Below are 12,802 nucleotides of genomic sequence, written 5' to 3'. Positions count from 1 at the left end.
AAGGACTATAATTCCCTGGTTGAGAGTTCTATCGTGTTTATAAGCTATATTTCCTACCATGAGTAATATAAGAGAATTTACATAATTAAAAGCTGGTGATTTCATCTCTTTATTTTTTTTTTGCAACCTTGGTTTACTTGTCATTATGCATACTTCATAAGAGACATATCAGCATGGTTGACTGCACAGAGGGTGTTGTTCTATTCTAGAAACAAAGACAAATTAGCAGACATGTTTCATACGAGTTTAAATTTTCAATAAAAAAGAACAATAAAAACTAAGAACGGGTAAATAAAGAAAAAAGCTGAGCTAGTCAGAAATAGTATGAAAAATGTATTAAATCAGATAAAATCAAACCAGTTTCACTTTTCCTCATAAAAAAAAAATACTACTTCAATCAGTATGCGTTACTTATTAGTTTCACAACTCTGTTTGAATGATTTGAAAAGTCCAATTTTTCATGCACTAACGGCAACCCTGTCAATGGATACTGGTTTTTCGCAATGTCATGCAACATGCAATTTTGTTATTATAGTTAAAAACAGGCTGGTAGTCAGTCTAGCTGCAATTTTCTTGGCATTCTTTATTATTTAAAACAGTAAGCTCTGCTGCTTGAAAATAACGGATATTTTTTTTCGTGGACGTGTTTCACAGTATCTGCAAAGGTATTTAGGACTGAATAGATTATGTAAATATTTACTGCCAAGGAGGGGGATATTTTTTTACTTAAGGTAACCATGATCTTTACCCGTATTTTCATAATTGGGAGGAAAGACTAATTTAAAAAACTTAGAACTACGCTCCAGCACAAGAAAGTGGACGTTAAATTAATGCAAACAGCGTTTTAGATAAATTTGACATTGAAAGAAGCAGAGGATTTTGCGCGAAAGATTTAGGCTTTGTTAATGTTTCAATTTATCATCGTTTAGTTTAGTTGGATCGTATTTCAGTTTGAACATCTTTCCTTGTCTTTCAGAAAAATATTATTTACCGTGGTTTCTCAGTGGATTGTTTTAGACTTTTAATTTTTTGAAACTAGAAAATGCGCACCATAATCCTGAAGGTTATAGTTAATATTTAGTGTTCTAGTCCGCGGAAGTGGTTACATTAATCCATTAAAGTTTCTGGGGAGGGGAAAGAGTGTAATTTTTGCAATATGTTCAATTCCAATAGTTTTCAGCTTGTAATTTCATGATGTTTTTTCAAAGGCCAAATTACCTTTTCATGACGCATAAATAGCAGTTCAATAGGGAAAATCCTTTCCCTATTCTCTTTTATTGCCATAAATGTAGCAAGGTAGAAAAATGTGGTGACTCACGGACTTTCGAAGTATGCTTCCCTGACCAAGTGGACTTAGATCATGCAATCGCGAACCCGTCAAGAATAGGATATGATGCGTACAGAGATGAGCCTTTTCTGATCCTTCCCTAGAAATGTTACAGGCCTCACAAAGCTGATTCAATTATATCCTGGAACATAAACGGCGAGGTTTCTGAGAAGCTTCGTTTTCTTGAGTCGCTGGTAGAGCAATTCGGTATCGTGTGCCTTCAAGAACATTTTATTTCCAGAGACTGGTTGCCCCTTACAAGCAGGGTTGCCAACTGCCGGCGCCAAAAAAGAGTGCAAGTCAAGGCCAAAATAGTGCAAGTTGTTAAAAGCGTGTGCAAGTCAAAAAATTTGCGCCCGCGCGGCTGCCGCCGCGCGCGCAGCCCCTTTCACTGTTCTGACCATTCTTAATTTCTTACGTCATTTACACATAATTATCAGTTATCCTTCTACCGATAAACATATCATCTTTAAATTTTTAATTGTATTTAAAATAAAGTTAGAAAATCAAGCTCTAAATAATAAGTTAGATAATGATTATCATTCTTTTTTTTTATCTTAAAAGGTAATACTCTGCTTGAAATTTGCAGGTGTTTATTTTGATTGCTTAGATCTTTAACTGAACCATAGTTGAATAAAAGGAGTGGGTTCCACTGCTCAAGGATCTGTTCAACGGAAGCTTTAAGGGTGAGCTATCGCGTACTTGAATTTTACAAAAGCTTATGGTTTTCCACATGACGGAAATGCTGGTAGATCCTTAGTTCATCCTGTCTTTTTGGGCTATTTGCCACATACGCAACTATGTCACGTATAAAAATGTCAAATCCACCTGGCAACGTCTTAGCTACATATGCAGAACAGAGAGAAAGGCAATGGATAGTGCAGCCTAGCACAAGCAAATCTGGCACATATTCTTTTAACAGTACACCAAGTACTTTTTGATGTCCAGTGTTAATACTGGCATTGTCAAAGGCAATCGCCATCAAATTTTGCAAAGGTATTCCTAGGCTTCCCAATTGTCCAAGTATTAGACGTTTTTGCCCTTCTGAACTGTCATGACTTACTGGCAAAAGCCCCAGAAAGTCTTCTCGGACTATATCTTTGGAGTCTTTGTACTTTGCTATAGGGACCAAGACCTTCTGCCAAGATTTATCGGTAGATTCGTCAACTATTAAAGAGATATGAGCTTTCTTCAGTTCACAAGAAAGCACATCTCTTTCTATAGGGGCAATGACGTGTCTAATTATCCCAGTAGTTTTAGTTTTGCCCTGATTGAAGCTTTTACAAAGTTCTGAGTCTTCAAAAACATTTTTCAGGACTGGGATTAAATTGTCCATTTTTGTAATGGGAATGTCTTCCAAGACGACCCGCAATATAAGCTTCAACCTGGCTTCAATTATAGACTCAGCTTGTAATTTTTTGGGAAGGCCTTGATGCTGCAGCATTTTATGTCTGATTGTTCTGAACCCTGCTCTTGAGGAAGTTTGTTCTAAGATGGCGTCTCACGTTTGCCACACATCCGATTATGTCTTTATAACACATTTTACAGTAAGCTAAGTCCTGGCATCCTTTAAAAAACGATCAGAAATTAAATAATTTTTTTTTCAACTGAAAGTAAGGAGCCACATTAAAACTTCAACTGAAAAAAATTACAACGTATATTAAGGGGGTTGCCTCCTCCTCAACACCTCACTCTTTACGCTAAAGTTCGAATTGTGCCCGTATTCTTTAAGAACGACTCCTGAAACACAAGGGTCGTTTAAGTAGAACAAAAAGAAGCTTTTTTAAAAGTACTAAAAAACATTAGCGTGAAGAGCAAGGTGTTGGGGAGGGGGCAACCCTCTTCAAATAAATTTCTGTTTGTTTTAAGTTTTAATGTTGCTCCTTACTTTCAGTTGAAAAAACTTCCTGTTTTTTAACAGTGTTAAAAACAAGGCTGAAATAAGTATGCAAAAAAGGAAAAAGGCTTGGACAGAAATATTAGACACCTCTTTTCTCCTTGGCTCTTTTATAAAATTACTTGCTTACTGTAGAGGCTCTCGGGAATGCTAAAAAGGCTGATTAGCTTATTTTACAATCATCTTTGCTTAAAACTGGGGATATAAGCACTTAGTACTTCTGTAAAGCTTTATCCATAAGCAAAGCTTGGCAAAGACAAAGATGTTTTAAACTCAATCCTACTTAATATTCAGCAAGCGAAATTGATGTGGATAATCCATACCTGGCCACAGTTTACCCCCTCCCCCAACTGAAATTTTGAGTCTTCAAAAATTTTATCAAACCTAAGATAGGCCTGCATAATTCAAGCATCCATAGAAAAGTATTATTTTTTAGTATACCTGTCTTTTTGGTACTATATTGCTCATTTTTTGGTAAATATTGAGCAGTTCGTATTATTGACCGATGAATAAAGTCAACAAACCACTCGATTCGTTTTCTTATGTTCTTTCCAAATATACTAATTGCTTTTGGCGTAAATTCACTTTACTCCCAACCCCTAAGGTATTTATTTACTCATTAGGGAGAGGGGCTTGTGAAGTTCATTTCTGACGCAAAGGAATGTCAAATTTGAATTCAGGATGCAATTCTGACTATAGAGGTAAGCTTGAACTTTACCCCCACCCCCATCTCAATGTGCAAATATATACCCTGAATTGGTATATTTGGGTGGGGTGAAGTGAATTTGCGCCAAAAACAATTATAGTATTCGGAAAGAGCATAAGAAAAGGCATGGAGTGGTATGTCTACTTTATTGATAGGTCAAAAATATGAACTGCTCAATATTTCCCCATTTTCGTTGTCATTTTCAATTGGCTCGAATATTTTTGGAACTGGATTGATTTCTGAGAGTGTCATTCACCTAACTCAGCTGCTTTCCAGGATAGCAAGAAGCGTCTAAAGTCTAAACTACAATTTTACGCTACCCCATATTTTCCTAATTTACCCTTTTATATCATTTTGATAGTATGGGTTTCAGAAAAAATGACTATCACAAAAAGATATGGGTCATTCACGCTTTAAAATGGTGCAGAGACCTAAAGTCTTTGCACAATTTTATCAGTTCGAGAATGGACTTTGGAAGTTTTAATTTGGTTATTGCCTCTGTATCGACCAAGCTCCTGCTTCGTACCGATTCTCCAATTTTAACGAAGAACGGTTTTTTATAATAGCTTTCAATGTCATTCTGTAAAACTCAATTTTAATTTACCATGTTCTCACTGCTTTTATATGCTTTGATGTACTTCTTGGTAAATGGCTGAAAAAACGAGAAAGACGCCTGGGGGACGGCCCAGGCATAGATAACAGATATCATACCAGCTACCTGTTCTATCTTTTGCACTTGAATGGTTTAATTTTTAATTTTTATGACTCTTATTACTTTTTCTATCGTCATTTCATAAAAGTGTGCAAAAAAGAGTGCAAAGAGCAAACAATGGGCAAAAAGAGTGCAAGTCCGGTCCGTGGTGTGAAAGAGTGCAATGAAAAAAAAGAGAGCATTTCACACGAAAAGTGTGCAAGATGGCAACCCTGCTTACAAGCCCACCTTGCGCTCTTGTCACAGTGTTCTAAGCAGCATTTCACCGGAAGAACCGAGGTCGCCCCAACGGAGGCCTCGTAGTGCTAAGCAAGTCTCAACTCTAAACCCTAGAAGCTTGTGAATGCTTTGTCGCCGCAGCTTTTAAGGCTCTTGCTGTAAAAAATATCTATTTACCTACTATGGTGACCAAGCTTCCAAAGTCCGTTTTGCCTCCACTTGTTTGAGGCTAGCGAATTCTGCTAAGAAAACTCTCCGTTCGTTTCGTAGATGTGTTATCACAGGTGACTTTAATTGTAATCTAACCCATTCTAAACGTCCACGTTCTGAAACTATTATAAGTATGCTCCCTCCCTCATTCTGATTACTTAAAAAGAACAAGGAGTTAAAATACTTATCCCAGGCTAGCACTACGTCAAATCTGGACCATGTAATTTATTCAGGCAGCCCAGGCCTTTGTGTGACAGTAATGGACGATCAGGTCGCCAGCGACCATCTCCCTGTATGTGTCTTGATACCCGCCATGAAGGCCAAATCTGGCGATTCTCAACCCAAGTAGTTTTTGAAGAAAATGTTGAGTAACTTGTGCGCACCAGAATTTTTCGAGTTATGCTACCCTATCCTAGTGAAACTGAAGGTTCCATACTACCTGTCACAGTCAAGTATCAACCTAAGAGAAAATGAATTAAGGCTACAGCTAAACCTATACTCTGAGCAAATAATCCATGCACTGAAGTGCGCTGATAAGGCGGCGATTCCAGTGAGGCGGATACGTTTTGAGAGGCCAAGGGCTGGGATCGTAAATGTTGTCTAGATTTATTTGTCGTAAATGTTGTCTAGAAGTAATTTTTTAGGAATGCTCGACAGGAGCATCTAGTGGCGGTTAAGACGATTACAGCTGTGAAGATTATAAATGACCCTGACCACCCCTGGAAGTCTCGTCGTCATTCTGGGAAGTAGAACCACGAGGGCCTGATAGTATCCCAGAGTCTGAGTAGGGTGCTGATTTTAAAAGTTGGTTTTTAAGGCCTAATAGAAATATGGAAAGTTTTTTCGACACTGAGATTTCTTCATTGCTTGATTCTAATCAAAAACCAAATTCTATTGTGATTACATCGTCTGCTATTAAGGAGGCTGTGTTGAAGCTTAGAAAGAAGAAACTCTCGGCTGGCGCCAACAGCATCTTATTATCGCAAGTGACTTCCTGTATAAATCCCTTTCATTACTTTTTCAAATGAATTTTAACGTTGGCATCGTTCCGGACAGCTTATGCATTAGAGTGGTTAGTCTAATTCTGAAAAAGAATAAACCCAAATCATCACGTTCATCATATAGGCCAGTGACTGTCTCAAGTATTTTGGCAAAGGTATTTTAGCTTCTGACTGTTGGTCATTTAAAAGGAAAGTGTATTATGCCGCCATTCCAGTTCGGGTTCCAGTCAGGTTTAGGTTGTTGTCATGGCCTTAGGAGTCTTTGTAATATACTCAGGGATACAGAAACATCTGGAAGCACTCTGTTTCTCAGACCATACGATGTTACAAATGTTTTTGGTTCCCTTATTGACTCGCAGCCCACATTGGAGTTGCAGAGCCAAGGTGTTAGTCTTGAAGTAATTGTCCCGTTATATTATATGTTTAGGCACCTAAAAGTTCGTTTGAAGTTGGGAAAAGTACTTTTGAATAATGAGCTTCATGTGCTCGTCAGAATAAAGCAAGGCTCCATCACATCTACAACAATGATTATCTACAACAATGAGTCTCTTACTGTACATATTGCTCTACCTATTAGTTGCATTTCAATAGGGATGGATATATCAGTGCTTTGTTGTGCGGCTGATCTGTTAGATTCGTTCCGGTCAATTGCTAGTCTTCAACGGAGTTTTGATAACATATCTGATAGATATCTACGAATAGGACTAAGCATGAATGCTGCAAAGTCCCAAGTTCTCTTCTTTGATTTTCACAGTAGTCATGGGCCCGATAGTGTCCGTCTAGATGACCCTCCACTGTACCAACCACCAAGGTGGCACCCACCACTGTACTCACATACATAGGTCTCCCAATTGGGTCTTCGATTAAGAATACGCGACAGCTTTCACTTCGTGATGCTTAACGGAAACAGAAAAAATTACTTTTGCTAGCGTGGTTACATCGCAACTTAATGAAAATGACATTTATACAAAATAGAACTTCTTTTGAACAAAATAGGTGTGCTAAACAGTATGTAGCTAATTTTTTGTTAAACACAAACGTCAGTGTTCTGTTCGCATTATTTTAGTTTATCTGCTGAAGACGACCACTGTGTAAGTGACTGAAATATCCAGAGATTTTTTTTGGTGTTTCAATGTCAAATAAAAGGATTTTTTCCTATTGAACAGTTATTCACAAATTGTAATTTATTAATTTTTTATTTGCGTTATTTAATTTTATATCCGATTACAAAGTCAATTTTGACCAAATTTTTCAGTAAAAAAAAAAAAAAATTGATTGTCATATTTGGAACCAAGAATGTTGAGAAAGGACTAAAGCAAGTGAGAAGGCAGTAAAGAAAGTCGGATGGAATTTTAGAGGTTGATTAGACCAAAGAAGTCGAAAGAGGACTATGAAAGTTGAAGAGCCTAAGCAAAAATGGAAGGAACTAAAAATGAGTTGAAAAGGCCAAGAATAAGTAGAGAAGCAGTAAAGAAAATCGGATGGGACTTAAGGGGGCTGGAAGACAGAAAGAACGTCAGGAAAATACTATAAAATCGGAATAGCCAAAGAGAAGATAAAGGAGATCGAAAACGTCGGAAAAGACTAGACCAAATCGTAAGGAATGAAAAGAAGTCGAAAGATGGTACAGGAAGTTGTTTGGGACTAAAGGAGAGTGGAGGAGACTAACAAGATTGGAAAAGGACTATGCAAGTGAGAATAGCCTGGTCTAAGCTGGAAGGAATTTAAAAAAAAGTCAGAGAAGCCTAGAGCAAGTCGAAAGACAGCAACGAAAGTTGGCTGGGTCAGAAGGTTGGCTGGGCTACAAGAGACCAAGAATGTGGAAAAAAACTATGAAAGTTGGAACAGCCTAAAAGCAGCTGGGGGAGAGCAAACAAGTCAGAAAAGGATAACCCAGTTTGTCAAAATTTTGGATCTTTGGCCTACTATCTCATTTTGAGTTGGAGGAATAAGTTGATACAACATGCACTAGAGCTGTATAAAAATGAATCAATTGTTGTATTTGTAGAAGGAATGAAGGAACCCCAAACAAATTTGTTTCTGATCTGCCTAAGAACTCTTGTGCAATGAACCTGTCTCTCGTAATATAGAATAAATTGAATCTTTCAAGGAGAGCTGGAGGGACATTAAGTTTATAGTTGGAGAAGGGGTGTTAGGCCTATATTTTTCCTCTTATTGTTAATGTTTTGTCTAAAAAGGGCTGGGAAATTTTTTTTAAAATTCTAATAGAATTTCTGGTTTAAGGGGATCCCTGCACACAGAAACAGAAAGAGTTCTATTTTGCCTCAATATAGGTAACAGATTTTGCAAGGATAAGATCAGTTCAAGTTCAGACCAAAATGAATCACTGGACTTCGACTTTCTTGGTGATCTCAGTTCAAAAGTCTTAAAGATTTATTGCTTTCAAAGCGACTCTTAGATTCCGTGTCTCCATTGGCTGAAGAATTACATTCGTTAGCCCAAATACCAGGTAAATCCCTATATAGAAGAAACTTGAACCCAATTTTGTCTGTATTGATTTGTGGCAGCCTAAAATGGGCCCAGAATTTGTTTTGTCTCTGACATGCTTGATGGAACAGAACTCAATAGGAACACACATTTCCAAGTCCGGCTGTATCGACACCTGACGTCTGAAGCAGGGATCAAAATTGAAGAAGAGGACAAAACATGAAAATAGATTTCCCAAAAAATGTCTTTCTTTTTACCGAGTGAAGCTTGGCCCCTTATTCTTTTTCTTTGAATGAATCTTTCGATGTGTTTCCAGGTATAAATTGCCATAGGGGACCATTCAAGATGGAAGTATAGCTTCTTACAAAGCCGTTCTTCAAGTACTTAGCACGGGGTCTTTCCTTTCGTAAGTAATTCGACCGTACCCTTTATTCTTCGAAATTTCTTTGATTTTTTTCTAATTTAATAGCAAAATGTGTCAGCAATTTTTTCTGGAAATATTTGGATTTTTTTTTAGGATTTTGCTAGCAATTTTTGTTAAGTCACCGGAAACTTTTAGGGAATGTAAACCGGCCGCGGTAAAACTTTATGAAAGCAAACGTTTTGAAGTCTGGTTGTATCGATAGAATCTGAAGCAGGCGCCAAAAATGATTACTTTTGACCGAGGGAGGTCTCCTTGGGGCTGCCAATGTTAAAAAAAAATTAACAGACATCAGTTGCGTTGATTTTTAATACAAAGAAACTCGATTTTTTCCCCAAATATGATTAGCTTGAAATATATACAACATTTTAACAAAGAAAATGAAACTTCATGAAAAAAAGTACTGAAACAAATTTGATTCTATGTTTCATGAGACCAAAATAGGATTTAATTTGGTTTGTTGTTGCGATGAGGTTGCGATCTACTGAGAATGTACAGTAGGCAAAACAAAGTTAAGAGGAACAAATATTTGAAAAAAGTTGGGTTAAGTTGATTTGCGATTCTCAGAAAAGATCACCCATTCTTTCTGTCTGGTCAGCTTGAAATTTTATGGCAAGTACTCTGGACCACAGGAGCATCATGAAGACGAAATATTATAAATAAAAATGAATTAGATTGATACTATTCTCCAAAAAAAGATGCAGGTTAAGTAGAAAAGGCCAAAGAGAGCCTGGATGAAGACAGAACATAATAAAATTGGAAGCTGAAAATCTCGTTCTATTGATTTGTAGTAACCGAATTTTATTATTTTTTAGGACAAAAGTCAATAAAGCAGCGTTGCTTTCTTATAAAAAACTGATATAAATTTATTTAAACCAGCAAGGAGTTGCAACAAAAGACAAAAAAAAAACGCTTCTTTAAGTAAAATGATGGACAAACATAGTACTACAGGTGTCTATAAAATGGGAGGTGAGGAATATAGAAAACCAGAAATTTCATATGTTTTTTTTCCGTATGATCAAGAACAACCCTCCACATTGACCTTGAATGCTAAAGTACAAGCATTATTTAAAATATATAGCAAAAAAAAAAAAAAAAAAAACGACTGGTCAACTAATAGTACTGGAAATTCATTTTTTGGGTAATATTTAAATGCTGATCTGAAATTTTAGTTTTTAAATGGAAAACTTAAAAGATCCCATTATATTACACGAACAGGTGTCAATTAAAAAAAAGTTGTCGAAGAAAATATTTTTCAAAAAATTAAAGAGCCATATTCAATCCTTAACAAGCGGAAATAAGATCAAATGGTAAATCAGGCTTAAAACGAACAAAAATTGCAATGAATGGATTAAATGAAAGCTAAAACGAACATAAATCAAAATGAATAGTCACATCAAACTTGAAAATAGCAGACGTTGCGATAGATGAATAAATGAAACCTAAAACTAACATAAATGAAACCGAATAATTAACTTAAAAAAGGAAGAAAAAAAAATTACTGACAAATAAGAGCGGCCCTACAGCCCTTTTAAACCCTAAGTGAAGAGAGTATCAGTTCCACTTTACTGAAAAGAAGAAGCCATCTTACCAGTTTCATTTTATAATTATGACATACTGAATCAAAATCGACGTTGTTCATCATATATTAAACATTCAGTCTAGTTTAATTAGTCTGAGATGCAGTAAATTTTTATCCATATTTTATTCCTTGAAATAAAGCTTTTTAAATATATAGGAAAATAAAGCCTTTTAAATATATATTCAATTGAATATATAGAAAGTATTCTGAGGAATATTTAAAAGAATCTGCATCCGGATTGCTAATAATGATATTGTTATGTAAAGATGGAACTTCAAGAAATAGACATAGTAAACTATTTACTGTTTCTTCAGTTAAAAATATTAGTTCAAGAACCTAAACAGATTTTTTCAGAAATTGCCATAATTCGTTTTAAAATCTTTTGTCAAGGCAACAGTTTTCTATGTTTGAATGAAATCGAATAAGACAAAGTCTGAAGAAAACTGCGTCTTTTATAATTGTAAAACTTAAATGATCGTCACAGACATAATCATTCTGACAAAAAAATGGTTGAAGTATTGTGATTTTTTTGTGTATTTATTACTGCTGAAGTTTTAACACTGTTCAAAAGTTGTTTTCAGTAATACGTAAAAAACCCTCTGAATCCCATTATAGGGTTTAAGATGGGAAGGGAGTAGCACCACTCTTATATTTGTAACTCTTGTTATCAACATTATTTGGGATTTTGACTTTGTTTTGTTATTATTTTGTTCAGGGGCGAATACAAAAATAACATTTGGAGGACGGCATCGATAAAAATTCGGCTTCCCAATTGGTATTTTTCACCCCTCCGACCCTGTGATTAGTGCAATTTTTGAACTTTTAGGAGGGTTGTACATGCACCTAAAAGCAGCTTCTGGATCTGTTTCTGCCCGTGGTTGTTTTATTGTTATGAAACAAAACAGGGTACTTATCTATTATAGCGACCACACCCAAGAAGTGAAGTTAGGTTAATCCAAATAAAAGATACTAAAATATGATGAAAATATAGTACTTTATTAACAAAATTGTGCAAACTACAACGGAGAATTATGGAAAGCAGGCCGCTCAGAACGCATTACCTATATTAGATACCTAACCAAGCTTAACCTAACAAATTTTATATATTAAATATTTAATTAAAATATACCTGCATATTATTTTATCTTGCTGAGACTAAGCTAACTATCTCCGACTGCAGACAGGGAAATCAATTTTACTCATATCAAGAACTTGAGTGTGATCGCTTTAATAGACAAGTCCCCAAAACAATGTACCCTACTCGGAATACAAATTTGTTTCAGTAAAGCGCACTTGACACTGACCCTTAGAGGGGGTTATTTATCTTCATTTCTGTACTTTTCAAGCATGATTTGATTATTCCTTTTAACTTTGGTGTAGTTTAGATTTTATTTATCATTCCTGGCAGATTTGGATATCCATGCTGTATTGTCTTTAATTCAGAATTGGTGTAAGCTTGACCAGCTTGCGGACCGAATGGTCATTGACAAAGGAAAATAAACACAAAGCATTCTCTTCATCAGCCGAATTACAGAACAGTTAAACTATAAGCGAAAACAACCAATCAAATTTATATTCAAGTCCGGTTTTTCGGTTTAAAACTATGTTGCAATATGTCTAGTTTTTTATGATGACTCTGAAGACCATTACTGTCAAAACATTAAAAAAAGTGTCAGTGTTGCCATCTTAATCCATGATCATTCGTTTACCAAACCTTCTTTTTCCTGCCTGAAAAAGCTGAAACCAATTTTTTGCTGAGGCATGTCTTCGAGAGTAGTAATCATTGGTATAATCAAGGCACTTCATATAGAAGGAGTTGTCGTAGAAACCTAGAAAGGAGCTATTTTGATTGGAGATTGAAAGTTCTAGTACCCTTTTGAAAAGTCAAAAGTGATTGGAGAGCAACCAGCCCCCCCCCCCCTGATGCCAGTCATTTCTCTTAACCCATCCAATTGAATTTTTAGGTATCCATTTTATTCAGCATAGTTGAACGATCCGTTAATTATGTCTTTGGGGGTGATAATTCCACTGCAGCCCTCAGAACCAAAGGCCATAAGCTATACCAGTTGCCCATTATTAACTTATACTGTTTCAATGAAAAAGGTGGTCGAACTAACTTCAGAAGGGCTCATTTTTTAGAAATTGGAAGTTCTAGTGCTCTTTTTAAGATTCAAAAGTGTCGGAGGCCAACTACGCCTTCGCCACGTCCTCTTTTCCCCTAATGCGTCCAATAAAAATTTTGAGATAATAATTTCGCTTAAAATAGTCCAAAAATCATA

General features: G+C 36.0%; 3 protein-coding genes across 7 annotated transcripts in view; 2 read left to right on the top strand and 1 right to left on the bottom strand.

The window, feature by feature from the left end:
- Nucleotides 1-517: 517 nt before the first annotated feature.
- LOC148951791 (carbohydrate sulfotransferase 11-like) overlaps nucleotides 518-12,802 on the top strand; it is a 45,404-nt gene continuing 33,119 nt past the window's right edge. The window contains exons 1-2 of one of the 5 annotated variants that reach the window (XM_089088720.1): nucleotides 589-665; nucleotides 8,837-8,926. The gene's annotated coding sequence lies outside the window, so the exon portion shown is untranslated. Of the gene's footprint in view, nucleotides 666-712; nucleotides 732-8,836; nucleotides 8,927-12,802 lie in introns of those variants that run through there. The other 4 variants (XM_089088721.1, XM_089088722.1, XM_089088719.1 and 1 more) reach the window with 4 other exon arrangements.
- On the bottom strand, nucleotides 2,037-2,771 carry LOC148951793 (zinc finger protein 862-like). The gene has a single exon (XM_089089068.1). It carries the CDS (start codon nucleotides 2,769-2,771, stop codon nucleotides 2,037-2,039), a length of 735 nt encoding a protein of 244 aa, XP_088945194.1.
- On the top strand, nucleotides 6,273-6,914 carry LOC148951792 (uncharacterized). The gene has a single exon (XM_089089067.1). The coding sequence runs from the start codon at nucleotides 6,273-6,275 to the stop codon at nucleotides 6,912-6,914; it is 642 nt and encodes a 213-aa protein (XP_088945193.1).

This window comes from Artemia sp. Qi Xiang Cuo, chromosome 5 (genome assembly GCF_049724085.1).
Source record: "Artemia sp. Qi Xiang Cuo chromosome 5, ASM4972408v1, whole genome shotgun sequence".
NCBI lineage: Eukaryota > Metazoa > Arthropoda > Branchiopoda > Anostraca > Artemiidae > Artemia > Artemia sp. Qi Xiang Cuo.
The sequence above is the reverse complement of the archived record's forward strand: the minus strand, read 5'-3'. Positions and strand labels throughout refer to the sequence as shown.